This window comes from Lepidochelys kempii, chromosome 10 (genome assembly GCF_965140285.1).
Source record: "Lepidochelys kempii isolate rLepKem1 chromosome 10, rLepKem1.hap1, whole genome shotgun sequence".
NCBI classification, from domain to species: domain Eukaryota; kingdom Metazoa; phylum Chordata; order Testudines; family Cheloniidae; genus Lepidochelys; species Lepidochelys kempii.
In genome coordinates, this window is record NC_136389.1 from 58,073,268 (window position 1) to 58,099,428 (window position 26,161).

General features: G+C 40.1%; 1 protein-coding gene across 2 annotated transcripts in view; it reads left to right on the forward strand.

Annotated features, from left to right (window-relative positions):
• The window catches only part of MYO1E (myosin IE), a 141,771-nt gene that overhangs the window by 47,947 nt on the left and 67,663 nt on the right, over positions 1 to 26,161 (forward strand). For both annotated transcript variants that reach the window (XM_073303728.1, XM_073303726.2), the window contains exons 2-4: positions 7,330 to 7,473; positions 11,091 to 11,180; positions 12,009 to 12,103. In XM_073303728.1, the coding sequence (XP_073159829.1) occupies positions 7,330 to 7,473; positions 11,091 to 11,180; positions 12,009 to 12,103 (329 nt within the window). The remainder of the gene's footprint in view (positions 1 to 7,329; positions 7,474 to 11,090; positions 11,181 to 12,008; positions 12,104 to 26,161) is intronic.

The window sequence follows — 26,161 nt, forward strand, 5'->3', positions numbered from 1 at the left end:
AACATGTAAATACACATATACTGTACAGAGACAGCCAAATTGATCCTTGGTGTAAATGGTGCCCCTTACCTAAAAACAGTGGAGATGTACCTGCATATACCAGGATTGAATTTTGCCGCTCTGGGGCCTAAGCCTGTCCCACTGAAGTCAATGAGAGTTTTGCCATCGATGGATTTCGTTGGGAGCATGATCCAGCCCATAATGCATTATGGAGGCACCGGAGTAACCCTGGAGTCAAGATTAAGTTGAAATTCACATTTCAAGTGTATTAAATTCTCACAATATTGCGCTCCTTTGAGAAGAATATTCTTTGGAACCTTTCTAAATAGTCTCAGCTAAAAAAACGGTAAATATTCCAAATAATACAATATGTAATCCCCAAAATCACCAGGCAGAAACAGTGATGTAGCCATTTATTTTGGCTTTTACATACATTTTTTTCACGTTGGTAACATTTTATTTATTTATTTTACCTTATAAGAATTCCTGCTGTTTTTGGTATTGTTCCCTGACTCGCTCAAGTAGGGTGTAGCATATGCAGTCTATGGATGCCTCACACTCACAAACCAAGACTGGGGAAATAACCTTCACAAAGTAGAAGTGTTATTCAAAACCACAGTTGCCTCAATGCAAGAAAATAACTTTAGCCATCACAGAAATTTCCTTTTTTCTATTTTATATCCCTAACTGTGATTTTTAGGATGTGAGTTTTCTGGCCTTTTTTCTTATTCTGTTCTTCAGTGCATTTATAGTGTTTTTATTTTCCTTCTTTGTTCAATCTGCCTGTCCTACAACTAAAAACTGAATACCTTTTCTTTGTCATTTCCTCAGATCTTCAGCACTGCTTTTTTGTCTTCCTTTCTTAATGTTTCCCTCATGTTTAATTTAAAGCATTTGACTTTTATCTTAGTCAGTCTCTTTGGCTTCTTTTGCTCTCTTTACTTTCATTTCCTCTTTCAAGTATTCTCTTACTGTTGCAGCAATATTCCTATTCTTCTTCTTAACCTACATATATAGCAGCTGTTTTAAGCGCTTTTCTCTCTTGTTGTTGCCGTTTGATTTTTGATCGCCACAACCTGGGATTGAAATTCACATTAAAATTTCCAGAGTATATTTCTACTGATAACATATCTTTTCATGCTGGAGAAATATGTGAAAGACTACTATAAATGGATTGTAAATTATAAGTATTTTGATAGCTAATGCGACTGCTGAGTAGCTGTGTCCTTATTTTGGTCCGCAGATAATTCTTTAGATTAAAAAAAGAAAGAAAAAAGATCTGGAGCACACAAATAGGGTTAGATCTTTTTTTAAAAGGATAGAAAAAATGAGTACAACCCATGTTTATAGATCAGTGGATTCATTGCTTAGCGTACAGACATGCTTTAAAATGAGGATTTCACAGAGAATGCTTCTAAATAAAGATTGGGTTGAAAGGAGCCCTGATTACCAACAACCACTTTTTGGTTTAGGTTTTGAGGCTAATTACCTTAAATGTGAGCCTAACTATGGGAAAGTGGATAAAAGTTTTGAGGCATCTTTTGGGATCACTGGGTTTTCTATTCCTCTTCCCCTCTCAGAAGCACACCCTAAAAGACCTTCTATATGCTAAGGGAAAAAATGAAACTCATGATACAGTGGTGGAAACTGTAGTGTAGATGGAGGGCAGGTGTTTTTACCTCCATGACATCTTGTGTTACCATGGCAGCTCTAAGCTCATATTTCTGTTCTGGTTGGGAGGGGAACACAAATGCTTCACCTGCAAGTATTTGTTGTGGCTAGAAAAAAAAAGTCACACCTTTAACTGGGGAAAGTAAACATCTTGCACCCTTTTGGGAGCTGTGAATCACCTTTTGCTGGAGAGAAGGTTGCCATGATCTGGAGCTGCACTGAGGGTGAATTACAGGTCCATGTCTTTCACTGTAGATGCAGCCAAAGGCTCTGGTGACCATCCCTCTGGCAAAAGCTCTTACAAATTCTGCTTATTCAGATGGCTAGAGAGAGCTGCTGCAGCAAGACATTAGGCATGCCTAGCCCTTCCTCAGGGACTGAGTGTGCAGCCTCTTCAGATTTCTTGTTTTAAGTGTTATATTTTTAGACAAAGCACTTTAAAATGGTCTGAACTACAAAATATTTTGCTTTCCTCAGTTAAAGAAAAACCCTGTTGTGTGTCACAGCGTGACCCAACCTTTTTAGAGCTACATCAAATACTTGTAGCGTAGGATGTTGTCGTTTCTTGGTCTTTTTCACAATAAGGACAGAAATAAAAACACAGTTGCCATTGTAACACAAGGTGGAGTCTGACATCCAAACTTCTGTAAATAAAAATCCAGCTGTAGCATTTGATCCATCTGCTTACATTCTGAAGAAAACAATAATGATGTGCTTGTGACCCATAATTTGTGGAATTATGTAAGCAGGGAATTTATCTTATATATTCCGCATTTCAATTATGCTGCACAAGTGACAACAGTTATAAAATCTTAGGCTTCAGTGCTTTACCATCTTTGCCACCCTTCTGTCTTCTTCAAGATTCAAATAGCCATATCTGTTTGTTTTAATTAACAGTTGACTTGTACTATTAGAAGATAGTTACAAAAAGGGAGATACAGTGTAGTCCAAAGTGTCTGTAGAATGACATTTGTCGTCTGTTGCTGAGACTTGAGAGATCAGAAAAATGGAAACTGCATCTTAATCTTAATTTCTAGCTTGTTTACAGTTTTGAATGTTTCAAAGCATTTATAACAGAGGAATAACAGAATAAAACTGACTATAATCATGTGATCAATATCTGCTGGTGTTGTCAGTTTTCAATCTAACAATTGAGTTGAATATGCTTGCTATTGCATTGGCATTCCTAAAGTGGGGTATCTCTAACAGCAGAACATTAGCTCACAGGAAGTCATTATATGACCCACAAATATTCTTCTTGTCAGAATGCAAAGTGGGTCTGATCATAAGCATGGAACAGCAACAGAATGAAAAATAAAAGCTGACAGTAATGCATTACACACCTTTATTCCTGTTTCCTTGCCCAGCCTTAGTTCCTGTGGCTATGTCTACACTACACAGCTTTTAGCGACACAGCTGTGTCTCCATAGCCATATTGCTAAAAGTTGCACAGTGTAGCCACCGTTCGTTGGCTCTCCTGCTGACAAAAAAACTTCTACCCGCCACGAGCGGCGTTTGCGTTGTCGGTAGGAGAGCACTCCTGACGACAATGCACTGTTCACACTGGCACTCGTTGGTGGCAAAATTTTTGTCTTTTAGGGTTGGTGGTTTTTTTTTTTTAAACACCTCTGAAAGACAAAAGTTTTGTCGTTCAGTTGCCAGTGTAGACATAGCCTAAATCTACTCCAAGCATTGGTTTTAGAGAACATCAGCAGAGTTGCTGAGGGACCCCTGGCAGTGTGATACGCTGGGGCTCTCTTTCAGTCTGTGTTTTTGAGAACTCAGTGCCGGCTGAGGTTTGTTTAAATCTGCCAAGCTCCTCTTTTTACAGCTACTTAGGGCATGGCTACACTTGCAGATGTAGAGCACTGTGAGTTAAACCCGTCTTCGTAGAGTGCAGTAGGGAAAGCGCTGCAGTCTGTCCACACTGACAGCTGACAGTGCATTGGCATGGCCACATTTGCGGCACTTGCAGCAGCATTCGGCATGGTGCATTATGGGCAGTTATCCCAGCATGCAAGTGACTGCAACGTGCTTTTCAAATGGGGGCTGGGATGGGATGGAGTGTGGCAGGGAGTGTGTTGTGTGTATGTGGGGGGAGAGAGAGTGGGTTTTTGGGGTGCTGAGTGTGTCAGCATGCTGTCTTGTAAGTTCAGACCTCCCCTCCCCTGCCTCCTTCTCAGTAAATGTTTGCTTTTTCTCGGAGCTGAGAAGCAGCCGCATTCCTGCAGCCGATTTCACAACAATGACAAGAGTGGCCACTTGACTTAAGGGGATTATGGGACGTTTCCGGAGGCTGATCAGAGCTCAGTAAAGCAACACCTCATCCACACTGGCACTGTGGCGCTCCAATGGGGGCACAGCAAATGTTATTCCACTTGCCGAGGTGGAGTACCAGCAGAGATGTAGCCGCGGAGTCAGAGCGCTCTATGTGCCTTGCCAGTGTGGACTGGTAGTGAGTTAGTGCGCCCAGGGCTCCTTTATTGCGCTGTAACTTGCAAGTGTAGTCAAGCCCTTAGGCTTTATCTTCACTGACAGTGTTATCTCACTGTAAAATCCTAAGGGAAGACAGAGCATTTGTAGTGTTTACTGCAAGATAGCTAGGTGAGGTCATACCCATACCCACATCATGGTTCTTGACCTTGTCAAGTTTACCTCTCTGTAAAACTGATGTGCCTTGTCTTCGCTATGTTTTGCGGCAGATTAGCTAACTCAGCGGCTCCCAAACTTTTATTGGTTCACGTACCACCCAGTGGCAGATTTAGAGTTAGTAGGGCCCTGTGCACAGCTTTATTTTTGGCGGCTCCCCCCCCCGGGGACCCAGCCCAGAAAAAGAACATTCTCTCTTATCTCCCCCACTGTTTTTCATTCTTTTTTTCTTCATCCTCCTCCTATATTATAAGTAATAGGAAGTAAATGAAAATAAAGTGAGGCATCTCAATTGTTTTTGTAGTCTTTTTTTTTTCCCCCTTCCACAGACCACTTGAAAACTGCTGAGGGTCTCGGTGGACCACTTAATGATCTTTCCAAATGTTGTTTGTACTGTTAGCTAACTATTATAAAGTGCTTTGGATAAGAGCGCTTTATAAAAAAAACTTTATAACCTTTCCTCGGTCCACCTGAATGGAGTTCTGGACCACAGTTTGAGAACTTCTGGTCTAGATGAAAGCCTTATTTGCATTATGCTAACGTGAAAAATATGTAAAAATAAAAAGTATAGATGACGCATGAAGGGAAAAATAAAAGTTAACTTCCTCTGAAGAAACGTATTCAATTTGAAAAACAATATATTTATTCAGATAGTTTTTTTCCTACACTTTTTCTTTACAAAATCATCAATTAAGTCATCGTAAGTAATATTTTGTAAAGAGGCACTTCCAATTATCAATAGAATAATCACAGAATCATCAAATATCCGGGTTGGAAGGGACCTCAGGAGGTCATCTAGTCCAACCTCATGCTCAAAGCAGGACCAATCTACAACTAAATCATCCCAGCCAGGGTTTTGTGAAGCCTGACCTTAAAAACCTCTAAGGAAGGAGATTCTACCATCTTCCTAGGTAACCCATTCCAGTGCTTCACCACCCTCCCAGTGAAAAAGTTTTTCCTAATAGTCAACCTAAACCTCCCCCACTGCAACTTGAGACCATTACTCCTCGTTCTGTCATCTGCTACCAATGAGAACAGTCTAGATCCATCCTCTTTGGAACCCCCTTTCAGGATTAACTTGGATTTTAACTTGAAGAGTGGTCAGTTTGGATGAGCTATTACCAGCAGGAGAGTGAGTTTGTGTGTGTATGGGGGTGGGGGGGATGTGAGAACCTGGATTTATGCAGGAAATAGCCCAGCTTAATTGTCATGCACATTGTGTAAAGAGTTATCACTTTGGATGGGCTATCACCAGCAGGAGAGTGAATTTGTGTGGGGGGGTGGAGGGTGAGAAAACCTGGATTTGTGCTGGAAATCACTTTAGATAAGCTATTACCAGCAGGACAGTGGGGTGGGAATAGGTATTGTTTCATATTCTCTGTGTATATATAAAGCCTGCTGCAGTTTCCACGATATGCATCTGAAGAAGTGAGCTGTAGCTCACGAAAGCTTATGCTCTAATAAATTGGTTAGTCTCTAAGGTGCCACAAGTCCTCCTTTTCTTTTTGCCCTTTCAGGTAGTTATCTGAAAAGCAGTTATCAAATCCCCCCTCATTCTTTTCTTCTGCAGACTAAATAATCCCAGTTCCCTCAACCTCTCCTCATAAGTCATGTGTTCCATCCCCCTAATCATATTTGTTGCCCTCCTCTGGACTCTTCCCAATTTTTCCACATCCTTCTTGTAGTGTGGGGCCCAAAACTGGACACAGTACTCCAGATGAGGCCTCACCAATGCTGAATAGAAGGGAATGATTACGTCCCTGGATCTGCTGGCAATGCTCCTATTTATACAGCCCAAAATGCCGTTAACCTTCTTGGCAACAAGGGCACACTGTTGACTCATATCCAGCTTCTCGTCCACTGAAATCCCTAGGTCCTTTTCTACAGAACTGCTGCCTAGCCACTCGGTCCCTTGTCTGTAGCAGTGCATGGGATTCTTTCATCCTAAGTGCAGGACTCTGCACTTGTCCTTATTAAACCTCATCAGATTTCTTTTGGCCCAATCCTCTAATTTGTCTAGGTCCCTCTGTATCTTATCCTACCCTCTAGCGTATCTACCACTCCTCCCAGCTTAGTGTCATCTGCAGACTTGTTGAGGGTTTGCAGTCCACGCCATCCTCCAGATCATTAATGAAGATATTGAACAAAAACGACCCCAGGACCGATTCCTGGAGCACTCCGTTTAATACCGGCTGCCAACTAGACATGGAGCCATTGATCACGACCCATTGAGCCTGGCTTTAGTTTAAAGTGGTACGCTTTGTAATATTTCGAGACTTCAGTAGTAACCATAGAGTACAGTAGTTCCTCTGGCATGCTGTAGCCTGCTGAGAGAATTCATATGTAAATGTCAGCTAAATACAAGAATTCATAGATTTTAAGGTGAGAAGGGAACATTATGATCAAACCATCCGACCTCCTGCATTACATAATCCATAAAATGTCACTCAATAATTTCTGCATCAAATTAATAACTTCTGTTTGAGTTATAGTGTATTCATTTAGAAAAATATCCAGTCTTGACTTAAAGACTGCAAGTAATAGAGAATCCACCATATCCCTTGTTAGTTGTTCCAATGCTTAATTATTGTCATTGTTAAATGTTTGCACCTTATTTATAGTCTGGGGGTTTTTTGAGCTTCAGTTTCCAATCATTGGGTCTCATTATGCCTTTCTTTTCTAAATTAAAGAGCTGTGTATTTTTGGAAATCTCTCCCCATGTAGGTTCTTGTAGACCATGATCAAATCACCTACGAACCTGCTCTTTGATAAACCAAATAGATTGATGAGTGACTGATACTTTCAATAACTGAAAATTTTGAAGTTAACATTATTTGTGTGTAAAGAGATGCCTTTTTATTTGTCTCTGAGTCCAAGCAAGAGATGGGGGTTGCTGTTTAATGTGAGAAAATATTTTGGGGATCAGCATATATGAATGAACTGACTCTTTAATTTTTAAAGCTAATGAGAAATCTGTATCTCTTCCATACATATTAAATTATTTTACAGGGCAGCAAGGGGCACTACCGATATCACTGGCAGAGTCACAATGTCAAGCACAGTGGAGTGGATGATATGGTCCTTCTCTCCAAAATCACAGAGGATTCCATAGTGGAGAATCTAAAGAAACGATACATGGACGATTTCATCTTTGTATCCTTTATGGGCATGTTTTTACTCGGGCAATGTGGGCTTGCTGCTATAGAGTATAAGACTAATTAATATATATTATATATATCTCGTTCCGTCCATCCATGAAAGCAGATCAGTGAAAGATGCTGAGCATTTTATATGAAAGTTCATGTGGGATTAAGCAAAATGCTTTACACACTGAGCAAAAAGTTGCGGCCAGGAGATAGTACTCTTCCATTTAGTAGCACAAAACACCTTTGTTCCTTTGGAGCTTCGTCTCTCTTGGGTTACTCTTGCGAAGTTTTTAGTCCTGTGTTTTGCACTGATGAAAACATGTCTGATACTTCATTTTCTCCCTATAAAAATGTGGCATTTGTGTTAAAATTATCTGTCTAACAAAGTGGTATTACTAAGTGTTTTTCAGAAGAATTCATGGTTAAATCAGACACATTAGATTTTAGATTCTTGTTGTAAATACTATAATTCCTTTTTTATCCCTCTCCAGTTTGTGCAGGCTTTTATTTATTTTATTTTATTTTATTTTTAATCTAGAGATCAGCTCCTGAACTTTCAGTTGTTAATGTGTCCATCTATGAATGAACATTGGTCTGTGCCACTTTGGGCAGAGGTTACTGAATCTTTCCACTAAATGCTGACATTGTTTGTGAGCAGAAAACAATCATTTCATGTTTATACTGACATAATGAGTGCGTGGTTTACCATATTGGTGCCCTGGATGTTGTCATTCTTTTCTGAATCAAATCCAAAAATGTATGAGTGGAGCACTGCAAATTCACAATATAGAAATTATGTCCAGTAACTTTTATTTCCTCGCTGGCTAACATGACATCATTTTGTAGCTATTATTCCATAACAATAGATTCTTATGTAGGGCACTAAATGCTAATTCTACAATTTGGGGGTAGGGAAGTGTTTAAACAGTAGATTGTTTACCCATGAACACTTCCAGATTGCTAAATAGAATCTGAAATCCTTACTAAATTGGGCTCTTACACATAGACACACAGCTAAATCCAAGCACCAGTGAACTAGGTCTGACTGTAAAATGGTGTCAGTCACCACCTACAAGCAGATAACATCTTTCATTCCAAAGGATCCTAACATGTTTTACAAACCGTATATAGGCGTGCGTAGTATATATTTATACATATATTACACACAGGAAGAATTACACACAGAGGAATTACTTCATCTATCCATTAAATTCTCCCCAGTAAAACACTGCAGCTATGTAAGAGCGCACAGCACAGCTATATAACAGTTGAGGAGAGGAAGTGAAGTACTATAGGTTCCACTTAATAGCAATCCTGATATTAGCAACTTCTGGTTAATGGCAATATATTGCCAGGAACTAATCCCATCCCATTTAACATCATTGTTACTAGGATTTGGATATTAGCAATAGCATGTGGCTTATTACCACCTCTTTTTGGAAGAAAGGCGCCACCTGCAGGCAGTTTGCAAGGCTGCTGCCCCAAAAGGAAGCGCTTGGATGCGCTGAGCACCCCTTGCAGGTTTTTGGGGCTGCAACTAGAGAAGAAAGTGCTAAGACTTGCCTTCTCTGGCTGCAGCCGAATAAACCGGCCTGGGGCCAGCACTCAGCACATCTCAGTGCTTCCTTCTCGGACCACAGTCCTGCAATGGACCACGCAGAAGGTGTGGGGCTGCAAGGGGAGGCTCTGGGCCACACAGTAACAGGGAGAGGGGCTGGAGCCCAGATGCTAGAGCTGTATAGTACCTCTCCCTACACTCTCTAGGTTGCACCCTGCTGTGGGACTGTGCACAGGGAAGGAATCGCTGGAATGTGCTGAGCCCCGACTCCTGGAGAGCGCAGGAAGAGGTAGTATGCAACTTTGTGGGCTCCAGCACCCCCACTCACGATGGAAAGCCCCAGCATCTGGGCTGAAGCCCCCTTCCCTGCTGCTACCCTGCTCTCAGGCAGGTTAGTAGGGCTGCAGCCAAGGAAGGCACATCCCAGTGCTTCCTTCCCTGGCTGTTGCCGCTTATTAGCAACTGCAGATAATAGCAACTTTTTGCTGGCAAATGAGAGGTTGCTAATTAGCGAAATTTACGGTATTCCATATCCATGAATCTGCAGGAGGATTTCAGGTAGCAGAATGTAATTACCCAAAGCAGAATTTAACCAGGACACCAGAGTAGCCTCCTATAAAAGTGGTTCTCAACCAGGGGTACATGCACCCCTGGGGGTACACAGAGGTCTTCCAGAGGGTACATCAACTCATCGAGATATTTGCCTGGTTTTACAACTGGCTACATAAAAAGCACAAGTGAAGTTGATACAAACTAAAATTTCATACAGGCAATGACTTGCTTATACTGCTGTATATACTATACACTGAAATGTAAGTACAATATTTATATACCAATTGATTTATTTTATAATTATATGGTAAAAATGAGAAAGTAAGAAACTTTTCAACAATAGTGTGCTGTGACACTTCTGTATTTTTATGGCGGATTTTATAAGCAAGTATTTTTTAAGTGAGGTGAAACTTGAGGTTATGCAAGACAAATCAGATTCCTGAAAGGGGTACAGTAGTCTGGCAAGGTTGAGAGCCACTGCCCTACAACACCATTCTGGGGTGCTGCTTTCACAGTAACTTGCCTAGAACAGTGTCACCTACTGAATCACCAACACCACTTCCTGCAGCACCCTTAGTAAGTCTCTCATCAGAGAACTGACCCAACCTGAGAGTATGCTGCTTCACTTCTTTCAGAGTAGTAGCCGGGTTAGTCTGTATTCGCAAAAAGAAAAGGAGTACTTGTGGCACCTTAGAGACTAACCAATTTATCTGAGCATAAGCTTTCGTGAGCTACAGCTCACTTCATCGGATGCATTCAGTGGAAAATACCGCTCTCCTGCTGATATTAGCTCATTTTAAGTGATCACTCTCCTTACTGTGTGTATGATAACACCCATTGTTTCATGTTCTCTGTGTATATAAAGCTCCCCACTGTATTTTCCACTGAATGCATCCGATGAAGTGAGCTGTAGCTCACAAAAGCTTATGCTCAAATAAATTGGTTAGTCGCTAAGGTGCCACAAGTACTCCTTTTCTTTTTGCTTAACATCTGTACATCAGATAGCTCCACTGAAGTTTACACCACTGAGAGTTCAGACAGTCCCTTTAAAATGCTGCTTTTTGTCACGTTCACAACAGCTAGTCCTTCTCAAGCTGTCAATAAGACACTCCAGAAGTGGCTAAACAGTTCAAATATATAATTTCCTTTCTTGTATTTTTACTGAAAGTGTCTTTTTTTTTTTTGTCCTCAGATACATGCTCCTGAGCTCAACGGTTAACGTTGTGCTAAAAAAATTAAATTAAATTAAATTAAAAAAAATTAAATATTTTCCGAATCATATGCGATATGTTTGTATTTGTAAGCCTCAGTAATATCATTCTTACTGTTAAGGATTGTTGGAAGTTATAGTTATTTAACAGCATTGATGGGAAAACCCAATTATTTTTGTAAAGCTTTGTTTTATTGATAGATATTTATAGCTCAAAATATTATATCACCAGTAATAAGGTAATGCTTTATGAAATTATAGCCACTGAGGAGGTGTCATGAACCTTAACTGCTCTTGAATACAGACATATATTGGATCTGTGTTAATCTCTGTGAATCCTTTCAAACAGATGCCATACTTTGGAGAAAAGGAAATTGAAATGTACCAGGGAGCTGTAAGTAAAGTTTCCTATAAGATATTGCAGATATTCAATTGTATGTAAAGGTTCTTCACGCTTTGTTTGGACTAATATGAGTATATGTTGACTGGTTTTGGTGGTGGTGGAACTTACTGGCCTAGACTAACTTAATTTGGATGCAGCATCTAATTTTAATGAGGTCCTGCTTCTCCCTCCATTTACATGCTGGATTCTCTGAGACAGAGTTAAGCTTGCAAAACAGATTCATGTATTGATTTAAGTTTGATCAGGTTTCCCCACAGCAGACAGTTCCCCTATACAAGAGGAATTTTTCACCAGCTATCTATACCTTAGATCTCTAAAGCTGGACACCAAAACACAGAGGCACACAAAATTAGAGGCCAGTTTTGAAAATTGGACTGTAAGTATGGGGCAGAGGGAGGGCACAGGTAACTCAATCTGCTGCACTGGAATCAGGCATGTCCATAGACCGAAAACTACGTATGCTATTCAGTCTGAATGGGGTGGGGGGTGGTCTCACATGGCCAATCAGCCTGAGGCTCTGTGCAGTGTTTATTTGTTAGCTTAAGACCACTTCTGAAAGGGGCATAAATTATGTGAGTTTCTCTTGGACAGGTATATATTTAGGTATTCTACATTTTTAAAATAGAGTGTTTACATATCTCAGCCAGGACAAAAATTGATTTTAATATGTACCTGCTGAAGTCTGAGGCTCAATTTAAAATGCAGAATTTTCTGTCCTAGCAAGAAACTGTTCCGTGATAAATACTTATATTATTTTTTTCTGTGGTATTTAATGATCTGTCTGAAATTTACATTATATTCCCCAACCCCTTCCCATAGGCTCAGTATGAAAATCCACCACATATCTATGCTCTAGCCGACAACATGTACAGGAACATGATTATTGACAGAGAAAACCAGTGTGTCATTATCAGGTAAGAAACAGCTGTTCACCTATTATAGCTGCTAGTTTAAAGCTTTCTCAGAAGGAAGCAGGGTCTCTCATTTTATTGCTAGATTCCCTTAATATTGTAGAATTATTCATTTGTGTGTGTGTTGTGGGGGGGATCTCAGATAATATTGATGATGTATTATTTATTTTGGAACGACTTTAGAACACTGAAAGCATTATGGACCTTTCTAATTGGGCACAAGTGATGTCATAACTATGTTTAATAATGCCCAGTAAATGTACAGGCTGAATGCTTTCCCTTAGTTTTATATATAAAAATTCAATTTCAGAAAAGCAGCAAGACACTCAAGCAAGGAATTTTTGCATTTCTCATGTGGTTAAAGTCACTTGGTCTTTGCCCTTGTACCTGGTAACACCCCCAAGTCATACTATAATCACCCACAAATAGGCCCCCCTCATCATTTCTTACTGCAAAATTATAATGCACAGTACACTCGCAATCAACTGCATTCAAGCACACATGCAACCTTCCAGCACATCTTATTTTTCAGTATCATAGAATATCAGGGTTGGAAGGGACCTCAGGAGGTCATCTAGTCCAACCCCCTGCTCAAAGCAGGACCAATCCCTGATTTTTGCTCTGATCCCTAAATGGCCCCCTCAAGGATTGAACTCACAACGCTGGGTTTAGCAGGCCAATGCTCAAACCACTGAGCTATCCAAAAGAGGTTGAGTCTTGTGAACTCTTTGAGGGCATTACCATGCTTCTTTTTCTCTTACATCAATTTATATTAGTAGTATTAATAAAAATCTTTTGTCACTGAAAATTAACTATTTCAGGATTTTATAATATTACTAGACATTTTTTGGATCCTCATTTTTGTTTTATAATGTTGCCTTTGCTTGTAGCTTAACAAAAAGAACCCTTCCTCTCCTCAATGCGTGACTCATGTCAAGGGTCCCCTTATCAAAAATGCAGTGGCTCTGGAGAATGTATATGAAAGGTACATGGTTACAAATTAAACCATGATAGGAGGTTTAAAAACTGGCTTTTCATAATTTCCCCATCAGCTGTATTCAGGACTTCCTTTCTACTTCATTCCCAGAGGGGTTTTGCTATATATGAGGTCGTTGTTAGTGGGTTCTACTGTATGTGAGGTTGTTACTCTGGTGTCACCTTTTAAAGCTGCCCTGAACCTTACTTAGTTTGTTATAAAGTCATCACTAAATGAAACAGTGCATCTATAACTTCTGGTCTGAACCAAAAAAGTATTTGGAATGACTCCTCAGCTATGCCCAGGAAGTCTTCCACTGAGCCTGTCCCCACCTTAGTTTAGATTAGCAGAAAGGTATTTAAATTTGTAATAGCCCCCAAAGAGCCACCTGGCTTGTGGGGATAATCAGAGAGTTCTGTATACCCTGGCCACCCCTCCTATGCCAGGGGCCTTCAGGGGTGGCAAAGAGCTAGCTGTGTCAGCAAAGATTCCTCGTACCAAGGAAACTTACAGGTACCTGGGGAACTTTTTGGCCTCTTTGTGTTACTGGAGTAGTGCAGATGAGCCAGAACAGGGGCCAGGATCTGAGTCTTTATATTTGAAGGTGTTCCGCATATAAGGTTTTCTGCCATCGTATTAAATGTCATAGTGTGAAAGCAGAGATCATCTTAATATGTGTCACAGATGAGCTGCACTTGAAAGCCTTCAAAGAGGAGTTGTGTGAAAATTCTTCATACTTGTGGAATTTCTTTTTGAGCTGTGACTCATAGTCCTGGCCAAGCTCCCAAGGGTGACATCCCACAGTAGAAAAGTGTTGGGTGCTCCTAGTACTGGAAAACAAGAGCATGTAGCTTCTTGGAAGTAACTGATTACACATGTGCAAAGATACTATCAGCTCAGACTTCCACTCCTCTGCCTTCTTTTTAGCAATACTAGAGTTATTTGGTTCTGTTTCTGAGTTCATAGGTGTTAGGAAACAAGTAAAATTTGGGTTGGTTTTGCTTTGAGCTTTGGTCCTTCAAATCCAGAGCTTGGGGTAGTTCATATCTATGAATCTGTGAATATGCAGGTCCAAATTATCTGAATCCCCACAATTTGAGTGTTCAGAGAAACAATTCTGGATTTGACCTACATAAGGGCCAGGTTTTCAAACATGCCTAGCACCCAGAATGTCAAGGTCTTTGGAAAATCTGGCCAGTTATTTAGGTGCCTGAATTGTGACAGCTGAGTTCTTTTATAAAAGACAGACCCTGATTGTGGGTAGTGAGCTCTTTTGAAAGTCTGGCCCATACTGTAAATAAAGTATGGTTTGTGTTCCCTGAGACGTGTGCACAGCCTCATCACGCTCTTCCTGTGTTGTGCTTGATACATTTGAAGGGTATAACAAGAATGAAAGAAGAAAATCATTTTCATGACATTATATACAAAATGTTCCTCTTCCTTGATGCATGTTTATTTTTCCTAAGATTATTTTTGTGAGATAAACACAGGAAAAGCAGGAGACTAAGTTTCCAGATGCTTTTTATGTTGGTGTTTGATTTTGGGGACAACTGTGAATGGTTCACTGCTGGGTTGTTAGATTTGTCAAATCAAAGAATTCAGCCAGTTGTACCGTTCGTTTTAGTTAATTTTTATATTTTTGTGCTCTTGATCAAATTCCATGTACATTGCTTTGGATTACTTAAAGATTCTTCTGATTATGACATCACAGCTCCTAATAGTTACAAGATGCAGAGCTGATCCACCTCTCATTCACCAGTCTAAATTTGGAATGACTCTACTGAAGTCGATGAAGTTATAATGGTGTAAAAGCACACCAGTCTCTTGCTCTGGCATTGCCAAAGAAAAGCTTCTGTGGGTAGCCTATTAGTGAGCATTCTTAAAAGATATCCAAAATAGCTCCATCTCCTCTTCCGTACCACTTGTTATAGGTAGTTGTGCCCATTCTAGGGCTTGATTACTGATTATATCAGGCCATTTTACTTCGAACATTCTCTACAGACACCTATAATGAAAGCTGTTCAATTTGCATTGGATGGACTTACTATTTTCCAGGACTCTGCTCCATAGAAGAGAACATTTAGGACAGTGTTTCTAAAGATCTTAATTTGGTGGTTTTGTTAATCACATTGGACTTCCCTACTGTGTAGAGTTTTTGAAATACATCGGTTGCTTTACCTGTTCTGGACTTTATATCGAATATGGAATCACCACCTAAGTACATTTAGTAATGGTTTTCAAGGCTTCACCTTCCAAGTAGATAAAATCTTTGGTAGGTAAATTAATTTTCATAACTTTCATCTTTGATTTATTAATAATAAGATCTAATGGCTTGGCAGAATTTGCAAGACCATTTGTCTGTTGCTGCATATCTTTAACTGATTTATTCATAAAACAGACGATGACTGCAAAGTCTAAGACTCCAGGCTCCCCGTCTATTCATGCAGTGTCTGTCTCCATACTGACAATCTGTCACATAACAAAGTCAATAGCAATGACAGACAAGATGCGGGACAAGATGCAACTGTACCTGACACTACTGTTAACATTAAACCAGTTCATTAGCTTCTGGTTTATCTTTACTGCACACTGAATGTTCTGAGACAATTTTTTAATAATTTGAATGAATTTGAATGGTTTTGTTGTTTTATATTATCTGTCTCAGTAATTTTGTATCTACACTATCAAATGCCTTTTGGAAATCCACAAAAGTCAGGACTACTGGGGGCTACCATTCATTGCTTTGCTCTACAATATTACACAGGATGAAGAGCTGGTCTACACAAGATCTACAACTTGTTTGTCTCTAAATCTGCTTAGGGTGATGGCATAGCAGACTTTCCCCTGGGACTGAAAGCAGCATAATCCCATGCCACTTGTTACAAAACTCTGATATCTCTTTGGGGGAGTTTGATTGTAATCCCTCTTTTCCCTTCTTCTGTGGTGTATTCTTTCTGGCAGACCAAATTGAAGAGGCATAGCAGGATTTTCATACTGCCCCTTCCACTTGCTTTAAGCAGTTTTGCAATTTGATCTTTACCTGGCAATTTATTGTTCCTTATTCTTTCAGTAGCTGCTTTAAATTCATTCCAAAGTGATTTCCTCATAGCAAACATCAAGCTCTTCTGTCTTTGCTACATTACTGAAGTTAAATGTTTTTTTCGGTGAGAGTCTATTAAGAATGCCATGGAAATGTTCTGCTCTGCTTTTCTTTTATTAATCTAAGGTAGTAAGGGTTTTCTCTTGTTTATCTTTTATTGGACCTGCCCTTCTGCAGCTAAAATCTCAAGCTGTTCATTTACTGTTTTGAAAAAAGGGTTTCTCTCTCCTTTCACTGATGCCATTTCTGCTTCCAGTGCCTGTCTATCCATATATGCTCTTTTGAGACAGCCAGTTTCATCTAGTAAGAAAATACTGAGTCTTGTCATATATCTTTCAAGGGACAGACAAGCCTGTTTTATTTGTAGAATAATTACCATGTGTGTTAAGAAAACTGTACATGTTTCTAATTATAGCTGTAGAACACTGAGCTTTTATGAATGGTTGTGGACAATGTAAACAATGAGGCTATTCAAGGGTTGGATTCTTCCTGGCCTGGATGCAGGTGCACAGTGTTTGTGTCCAGGTGGTAGGGGAAAGGATGCAAGGAGCCTTCCTTAGCACCATTTGTGTGGCCCTCGTAAGTGCTGGGCAGAATTGCAGAGTCCCTGTGATCAGGAGAAACAGGGATTGTTCTATCCCTCTTTCCCCAGGGCTGTGCAGTGCTCTCTGGAGGAAAGAGGGCAGGAGGAGCAGAATGTCACAAAAACGTCCGCTTGTCCATGGCAATTGAGTGGTTAAAGAGCTTGGGTATTTGACAATTTTAGTTACTAGTGCATGCATCTGAAATTCACAAGAGGCAGCATATCTGTCTGTGCACTTGTTCCCATATATGGAGGAGAGTGTGGTTTGAAGTGATTTGCTGTGTAGCCATAGTGGCCAAAATGTTATTCACATTAAGCGGTTTAGGCTCCAGCAGCGGTTTGATATTTCATTTCATTTCACTGAGTTTTGCTAAGGCATATGCATGGTTATTTATTTAAGTGTATATTATTGGATCTGGCTTCTGTATCCTACTCTAATAGCCTATTGAATTGTTCCTCCCCCCTGTCCCAAATAAAAAAATGGCTGCCCTTCAATGGATACCTAAGAACTGCCAAAAAAAACCCAACAAAAAACGATTCACTCAGCTGAGATTTGAACTATGAAGGGTTGTCTGTAGACTTGTTTTGATGTTGTTTTAAATTCCCTCTAGAGCATCATTGTCTTGTGATCATGGCAGTGGATGTTATGATTAGTAATGTCCTGTTTTGTGTGAGATAATAGATATTTTCTTCAGATTATCCTTAAAGGGTTATGTTTCTGCAAAGGTGGAAGCTTTATTCCCCTTTTTTATCAGCTCGGACGACTTCTTCCATGAGGTGTTTTAGTGTGCTATGAAGAAATTTCTCAATTCAAGTCTCTCTTCCTGTTTTTAATATCAGTTTAGTTTTCATCTGCATCTGGTAGTATTTACTTACAAGAAGGCTACCTGTCATGACCTTAGGATGGTACAACAACTTTACTGATATTAATTTACTTTAATAGAGACTTCTTTCCATCTTCCCCCTTTCAGTAAAACAATCTGACTAACTCTTTATCTTAAATTGGTTAAGTCCAAAAGTCAATTTAAAAAAATCTGGTCCTGCTGCTGCATTGCAAAACCCATGCAAGCCTCAAACAATTGATTTTTTTGAAAACTTCTGCAGTGGAGAATGTCGTTGGAGATGTGATTGAATCTTACTGGTAGCAGCCACTCAGGAAAAGGCACTCACACACAAATCTTCAACATGATAAGAAACAGTGAGGCAAAAGCCACCAGCAGAATGGGGGAGAAATATTTGTGTAAGGCAAAGCTGATGGGGATGGTTTGAACAAAACTAAAGAAATGAAACTTTACATGTAGATTTCTCCAAACACAAGAGAATAATATTTTACATCTGCAGTGTCCTTGGTTGGTAGATCTAAGAGCACTTTGTGTACATTAACTAATAAAACTCCTCAATGTCCCAATCATGTAGATAAGTATTATCCCTCCCATTCTGCAGATGGGGAAATTGGTGTACAGGATTTTAAGTAAAAAGAAAAGGAGTACTTGTGGCACCTTAGCGACTAACCAATTTATTTGAGCATGAGCTTTCGTGAGCTACAGCTCACTTCATCGGATGCATACCGTGGAAACTGCAGAAGACATTATATACACACAGAGACCATGAAACAATGCCTCCTCCCACCCCACAGTCCTGCTGGTAATAGCTTATTTAAAGTGATCATCAAGTTGGGCCATTTCCAGCACAAATCCAGATTTTCTCACCCTCCGCCCCGCCCACACAAACTCACTCTCCTGCTGGTAATAGCCCATCCAAAGTGACCACTCTCTCCACAATGTGTATGATAATCAAGGTGGGCCATTTCCTACACAAATCCAGGTTCTCTCACTCCCTCACCCCCTCCAAAAACCACACACACAAACTCACTTTCCTGCTGGTAATAGCTTATCCAAAGTGACCACTCTCTCCACAATGTGTATGATAATCAAGGTGGGCCATTTCCTGCACAAATCCAGGTTCTCTCACTCCCTCACCCCCCTCCAAAAACCACACACACAAACTCACTTTCCTGCTGGTAATAGCTTATCCAAAGTGACCACTCTCCCTAAGTGGCGTTCCCTCAAGTAACACAACAAATTAGTGTCGGGGAGGCACAGGAGTCAGAAGTCTTGACTCCCAATCCCCTACTTTAATCACTAAATTACCCTTCCTCTCAACGATGAAGAAGTGGAGATAAGTTTCCACATAATTTTTTAGCTTTATTCTGAGTTCAGTGAAGTTTTAAGAGTCTGTGTTGTGCAAATTTGACTCTTTCAGAGCAGCAACTACTACTGGAAAAAATTGTTTAAAAACCTAATAAGCATTTTTTAATGATTAGGAAGATATCAAGAAAGTGAACTTGATTTCCAGTAAGGAAAAACTCCAGGTTAAAAATGAATTATGTCAGTGCCACTTACAGTTTATTTTCCATAATCCGGTATCTTCCTTTTTCTTTTAGAATATATACCATATTTTGCAATTTTTGTAACAGCTATGTATGGAAACATTTCCTACTGTAACATGAGGTTATTTCAAATGAAATGTCATTTTTGTTTCTCTAATGAACTTGAGCCATTATAGCCACTTTTTTCTAAATTTAAGAAACATGCTCTTCTATGATATATAAAGAGACTAAGATAGAAAATGGAGCTTGTATTATTTTATAATCATTGGAGAAGTAAAAAAGCAGATAGGTATCCATGGAAAAACTGCTCTAGGTGAATCATTTACTGGAATTACTACAATTCTCGAGGCATTTAACTAATTTTGTGTTTTACTCAGCAGAAGGCAAGATACTATCAAACAAAGTACATCAGATACAGTTGTTGCAGCATATAAATAATGTACCATCATCATATTGTGGCTCTAGATTAATTTTGGCTATTTACTGGTCTCTGATCAATAAAACTGTAAAAACTTAGAAAAGTATGTGCATGTGTAAATCTAAAGTAAACTGTGAAAAGGCAGGCTTGAAACAAAAGTCACATTATTTAAAGTATCACTTAAATCTAGAGACTACAAATAAAATGGAACTAAATTCCTCCACGTTAGTATTCATAGCTACCACTATTTAATGAATAATACAAACCACACATCATTTGAAGAAGGGAGTGGGGGCGGGATAAGTTATACAGTGAGGAAATCTTTTGTTTACAGTGATTTATGACACTGTTTTATATGGGTTCAAATTTATTAAATGCGGTGTTATTTGTCTTAGTGTTTCTTATCCCCCTGTTCTCTGTAACTTGCCCTTAAGGTTACTACAGCATGGTCTTGCAAGGTATGCCCCAAATGGGAAACTAAAGCTCAGGGATCTTTAGGGATCCATTTATGTGTTTCCCCATGTGAAGGTTGTTCTAAACAGCATGCTAATGTTGTCTGGGAGGTATGCACCTGTATCCCACTGGATTGGAGTTGTGTACCTAGCCCCCTGTGGTTCCTTTTGAAGGTTCCAGCTGTTATGCTGAGCTGCTGTGGTTAGATACAGATAGGCTTGGAAAGGTTAGATTTCTATCGATAAATGTCAATAAACATTGATTTCACTGCACGTGCATAAACCGATGGAAAATATTTCCATCAATAATCATCATTTACAGAGAAGCAAAGTAAGAAAAATGCTGGTTGAGAACTTACTAGCATCAAAATGCAGTGATTTAGACTTTTGAGTTAAGTGTTTTACAAATAGACTAGTGAACGAATAGTAAAAACAGGTCTGATTGGTTGATTTAAGGATATTTAGTTGATATATTTTGACATGGGATATTGACAGTTCGTGTTTTAACAGTTTCTAAAGCTTTAACTTTTTGAATTCCACTGTCTACTGTCAGTAAATAATTCTGACTCCCCATAATTTCATGCATCTGAAAATTTAAATAGCTGAAAAAACTAAAATAAAAAAAATGCTTAAAAATAAACAATGATATTATCTGTCAATTATAAAAAAAATAAAAATTGAACTCTGCCAAACCTAGATATAGGCCTTTATTTATTATATCACACAGGAAATGTCCTTGAAAATTATTGGTTGCTCATGGGCAAAACTGTACATGAAACGAGGGCATCTTAGGGAGCATAGCAGGAAGTATATGGCATCTCTAGTAGGTCACAATACCAAAGGCATAATTCTACCTAAGGGAGGACATCTTTTAAAAGTGAAAGTGTAATTGCTGTTTCATTTTGGAATGCCACTTTAGAAAGGCTTTTTGTTTTCTCTCCTGTTTCATTTGACTCTCTTTGAAGAGTGAAATACAATATGAGCCTATATACAGCTTAGTTCTTATTGATAATGTAACATGGAACTTTCAGTTGCACACATACAAAATGGGAAATGACTACCTAGGAAGGAGTCCTGTGGAAAGGGATCTGGGGGCCATAGTGGATCATAAGCTAAATATGCAAAAGAAAAGGAGAACTTGTGGCACCTCAGAGTCTAACAAAGTAAATTTGTTAGTCTCTAAGGTGCCACAAGTAAATTTATTAGTCTCTAAGGGGCCACAAGTACTCCTTGTCTTTTGCGAATACAGACTAACACGGCTGCTACTCTGAAAGCTAAATATGAGTCAACAGTGTAACGCTGTTGCAAAAAAAAGCAAAACATCATTCTGGGATGTATTAGCAGGAGTATTGTAAGCAAGACACAAGAAGTAATTCTTCCACTCTACTCTGCACTGATTAGGCCTCAACTGGAGTATTGTGTCCAGTTCTGGGCGCCACATTTCAGGAAAGGTATGGACAAACTGGAGACAATCCAGAGAAGAGCAAGAAAAATGATTAAAAGTCTAGAAAACATGAGCTATGCGGGAAGATTGAAAAAAATGGGTTTGTTTAGTCTGGAGAAGAGAAGACTGAGAGGGGTATGATAACAGTTTTCAAGTACATAAAAGGTTATTACAAGGGGGAGGGAGAAAAATTGTTCTTCCTAACCTCTGAGGATAGGACAAGAAGCAATGGGCTTAAATTGCAGCAAGGGTGGTTTAGGTTGAACATTAGGAAAAAATTCCTAACTGTCAGAGTGGTTAAGCACTGGAATAAATTCCTAGGAAGGTTGTAGAATCTCTATCATTGTGAATTTTTAAGAGCAGGTTGGACAAACACCTGTCAGGGATGATCTAGATCAGGAATGGGCAAACTATGGCCCACGGGCTGGATCTGGACCTTCAGAGAAGAATTGAAACAGTTCCCAGAAGCGGCTGGCACCACTTCCCTGCATCCCCTGGGGGAGGGGGCTCTTGCGCTGCTCTTGCCTGTGGGTACCTCCCCCGAAACTCCCATTGGCCGGGAATGGGGAACCGTGGCCAATGGGAGCTTCGGTGGAGGTACCCACAGGCAAGAAAAGCACGCGGAGCTCTCTGCCCCCCTCCCTCCTCTGGGGCCACAGGGATGTGGTGCCGGCCGCTTCTGGGAGCGGCATGGCACGGGACCAGGGCAGGCAAGCAGGGAGCTTGCCCTGGCCCCAGTGCATGCCACTGCCACCCCGGAGCTGCTCCAGGTAAGCGGTGCCAAGCCAGAGCCTGAACCCCTCTTGCACCCCACACTCCAACTCCCTGCCTTGAGCCCCTTGCTGCACCCCACATCCCTCCTGCACCTCAACTCCCTGCCCTGAGCCCCCTGCTGCACCCCTCCTGCACCCCAACCCCCTTCCCTGAGCCCCCTGCTGCACCTCACACCCCTCCTCTACCCCAACCCCTTGACCTGGGCCCCTTCCTGCACACCGCATCCCGTTCCACACCCCTCACTCCCTCCCACACCCCAGCGCCTTGCCCCGGCCCTGCATGCAGTTTTCCCACCCAGAAGTGGCCCTCGGACCAAAAAGTTTGCCCACCCCTGGTCTAGATAATGCTTAGTCCTGCCTTGAGTGCAGGCAACTGGACTAGATGACCTCTCGAAGTCCCTTCCAGTTCTATGATTCTATGATCCTGTAGGGAACTGTTTTAATTCTTCTCATGTCTCCATACTTTTAAAATATAGCGGATCCATACATACTGCTTTCTTTCTCCCTGCAATTTCCACCAATGTCCCTCATTTTAGTCCTGAAATTACCTGTGCTCCACACAAATTTGGAGCCTCCTCATTCTTATTGTTGAGGTTTGCTTATATCAGAAATAAGGAATCATGTAATTGAGGTTACAAAGCAGTTTGAATAATTTTTTGTGTATCCCTCATTTTGAATATTTGTCATACATTGTGGTCCCACACTAGAACCCTGGTAGGTTGAGAGGTGTGACTCCCTATAATCTCCTAACTAGGTAAAAACAGTATCCAAACAGGGTCAGCTGTTACTGGAGAAAACAGACAGCACTATAGAAATGCCTGCATTACAGAAATAAATAACTAAACTTTACGTCACATTGCAAAAACTTCCCTCTTTGATAAAGTTTTTCTACCATAATCAGAATATTCCCATGTTTAAAGAAAAAAAACCCAAAGTTTTCTTTAATCTAAGAAAAAGCCAGAGCAGAAGATTTCATTAAGTCCACTAGGGATCTAGCTTTGCTAAGCTGTTTAACATGGGCACACTCAGACACCATGGTGATGGGTGCTAATATAAAACCCTAAGAGAGAGAGAATATTCTCACAATGGGCAAAATTCATCCCTAGTGGAACTGCACTGACCTAATGGGAGTTAAACCAGAGATGAATTTGTGTCCATTGATATTTGTTTCCTATAGCTCCCACAATGTGCTAGGTACTACACAAAGAGAGAAAAAAGGACAGACCCCATCCCTGCTCCTATAATATGTTTGCAGATTTATTTTAGACTTGCAGGATCATCATTCATCTGTTTTTCCAAACTCCTTCAATCTATTTCTGGGTGTTTAATCATTTTAGTCTCCACAGTCAGACAGTTGCAGGGAAGAAAATGCTGAAACTTCACTCAGGTCAAACTTAAAAGCGAGCTGAACCCATTTTGTGCAACCCAGCAAAATGGAGGCTCGCATGATGAAAGACAGCTGTTAGCCTACTGCCAATGGCAATCCTGATGCTGAAAAGTGACTTTGAGCCCAGTCCGGCACTCCATACCAAAGAAGAGCTTCCATTTGCTCAAATCCTGATCTCAATTATAGCATCAGGGTTTCTGTAAGTTTCACCCAGCAACAATGGTCCTTAAGAGCTATTCTGACAGATGGAAACTGGTCACTCGTCTCTCGCCACAACACATCCCTAAAACTGGCAGGGGAAGTGGTGTCAGAGGCATGAAGGAAAGATTCTTTATATCTCTAAATCCTGATAGCCGGTTATTCTGGCTACTGGCTGTTCTGCACTGACGGAGCAATGCAAAGCATTTGGTGGGTCGGGAAAGGACCTGACTCTTGTATCAGCACAAATTGGGCCCACAGAATAGGAGGAAACATTTCAAGGTTTACTGCTTCACGTTAATGCACCAAAATGTTTTAAGAGATGTTTAACCAATGTTTGAGCAGTTTGGAAACTGGTATCACTAGAAGCCGCCGATGCTCCAATTACATAATTCGGATTGCTTGTGACTGTGCTTTGAAATGGTGTGAGGATATGAATACCATATTATAGACATGAAGTTTATTCCTAGATTTTACTAGTGTTACCTTGAGTTTCTGTGTACCAGTTCTCTCAAAAGTTTGCTTCACATTAGAAATATTTAGTAGAATCCTATCAAAATCTGTTACTACTCTCTCCAATAGGAAATTGGAAAAGGAAAATATAAATCAGTGCTGTTCACTTCAATTTTAACTTTTAGTTTCTTTTTATATTTGCTTTATACACTAGCCCAGGTATCTGATTCAGGTTAGATGGATTTATCCTTCCTGCTTTTAAAATTGAGTATCCACTCTGGCCAGACTTTGCTGTGAAGAACTGCACTTTTTCTATTTTTAGCTTTCAGACGTTCTGTTGATGTGGACTTCTAAATGCAGAGATTACTCTCCCTGCTGTAGTGAATGTAGCTGTACTTCAGATTTTTCCAGAGGATAAAGCCAAATGGCTGCATTCTCTTCTTCATGCTGATTAGGGTTAGGTGAAGTGGTTCAAATAATAAAATAACTGACTCAAGCCTTCACCCAGAACTCAAACTGAATTCAGAAAAAAAATTGTTGAGAGGTTCAAAAACTATTCAGCTTTTTAAAAAATGATAATATTTGATCTGTGCTTCCTAGTTGTTATCAGGATGAGAAGCCAACGTGGTGACATTTCTGATGGCTCTTCTCACAATATTTTTACATTGACTGGAAGCCCAAAGGATGAGGTACCTTGTGAGAATTTCAGTCTGGTTTTACAGACCCAGGATGTCTGGATAAGCATCTGAACTTCTGAGCGCTTATCAGAACTGAACCTATTGGGAATTTGACCATCGTTGATGCTAATGGAGAGTTACACATTGGCATCAACTGGCAAATCCATTCCCCTTTCCAACACAAGCGGAGGTTATCCTGGGAAATATGGGGCAGGACTTGAGCAGGGCATGCATTTGGTCCACACCCAGGCACAACTGTGCATAGTCTGACCCATGGTATCAAAACATGTTGAATTTGTTCAGAGACTTGAGGATCCCTCAGACTTTTATGCATGAGGACAAACGATTTCAAAATACAATACTGTGCCCTCTCACCACCATCTGGATGAGACCTGATTTGTCTCATCAAAAGTGGTGTAAGATGGGTTAACTGTGCTAAATATGAGGACTGATGTGACTTGCACCAACATCAATGTAAATTATGACTAATTCCATTGAAATCACAATTTTCAAGTGCGAGATCAGAATCATGCCCCGTATGTAGTATCATCTTAACCCATTCCAGTTCAACACAGAACCTTTTTTCCCCCCCCCCATGAGAGGTCCTGTGATCTTTGTCCAAAAGCTAGCAGTAGATGAAAGGGACTCCTAGTCTGTTGCAAGATGTATCCTAATGTCACCACTGAAGTGAAATATTTTAAAGGAAGGGAGGAAGGAATTGTGAAAAGTTAGAGTGGAGTATTAAGCCTTCTCGTAGCCTGTGTCAAGAGGCATAAGACCAGGAAGATAGTGCTCAGTGAGTCATTATTAATCACATCCTGAATGACTATTTCATTTAGGAACGCCTAAAAAAAAAAGAAAAGACTCTTGTGGAATCTAGGCAGATGGCTTGCCTTAAAACATAAGGCTGGGATTTTCAAGGAAACCTAAGGGAATTAGGCACACAAATCCCACTAAAAATCCAATGGGAATTGGGTTCTTAGCCCCTTGAAAAATTTCAGCTTAAGTATATTATTTTCTTTGTTTTAATACTTCCTCTTTTTATATGTTTGGTGGAGATTTTGTGTGTGTGTGTGTGTAACATTATTTATTCTATGTCATTCAGTGACAAACATGCCCCAGAAGTATCACGTTAGAATGTTATATGTCATATTCTATATGCTGTTAAATCACCTGATTTAAATTTGGGGCATATTTATTATTTGGTAGCT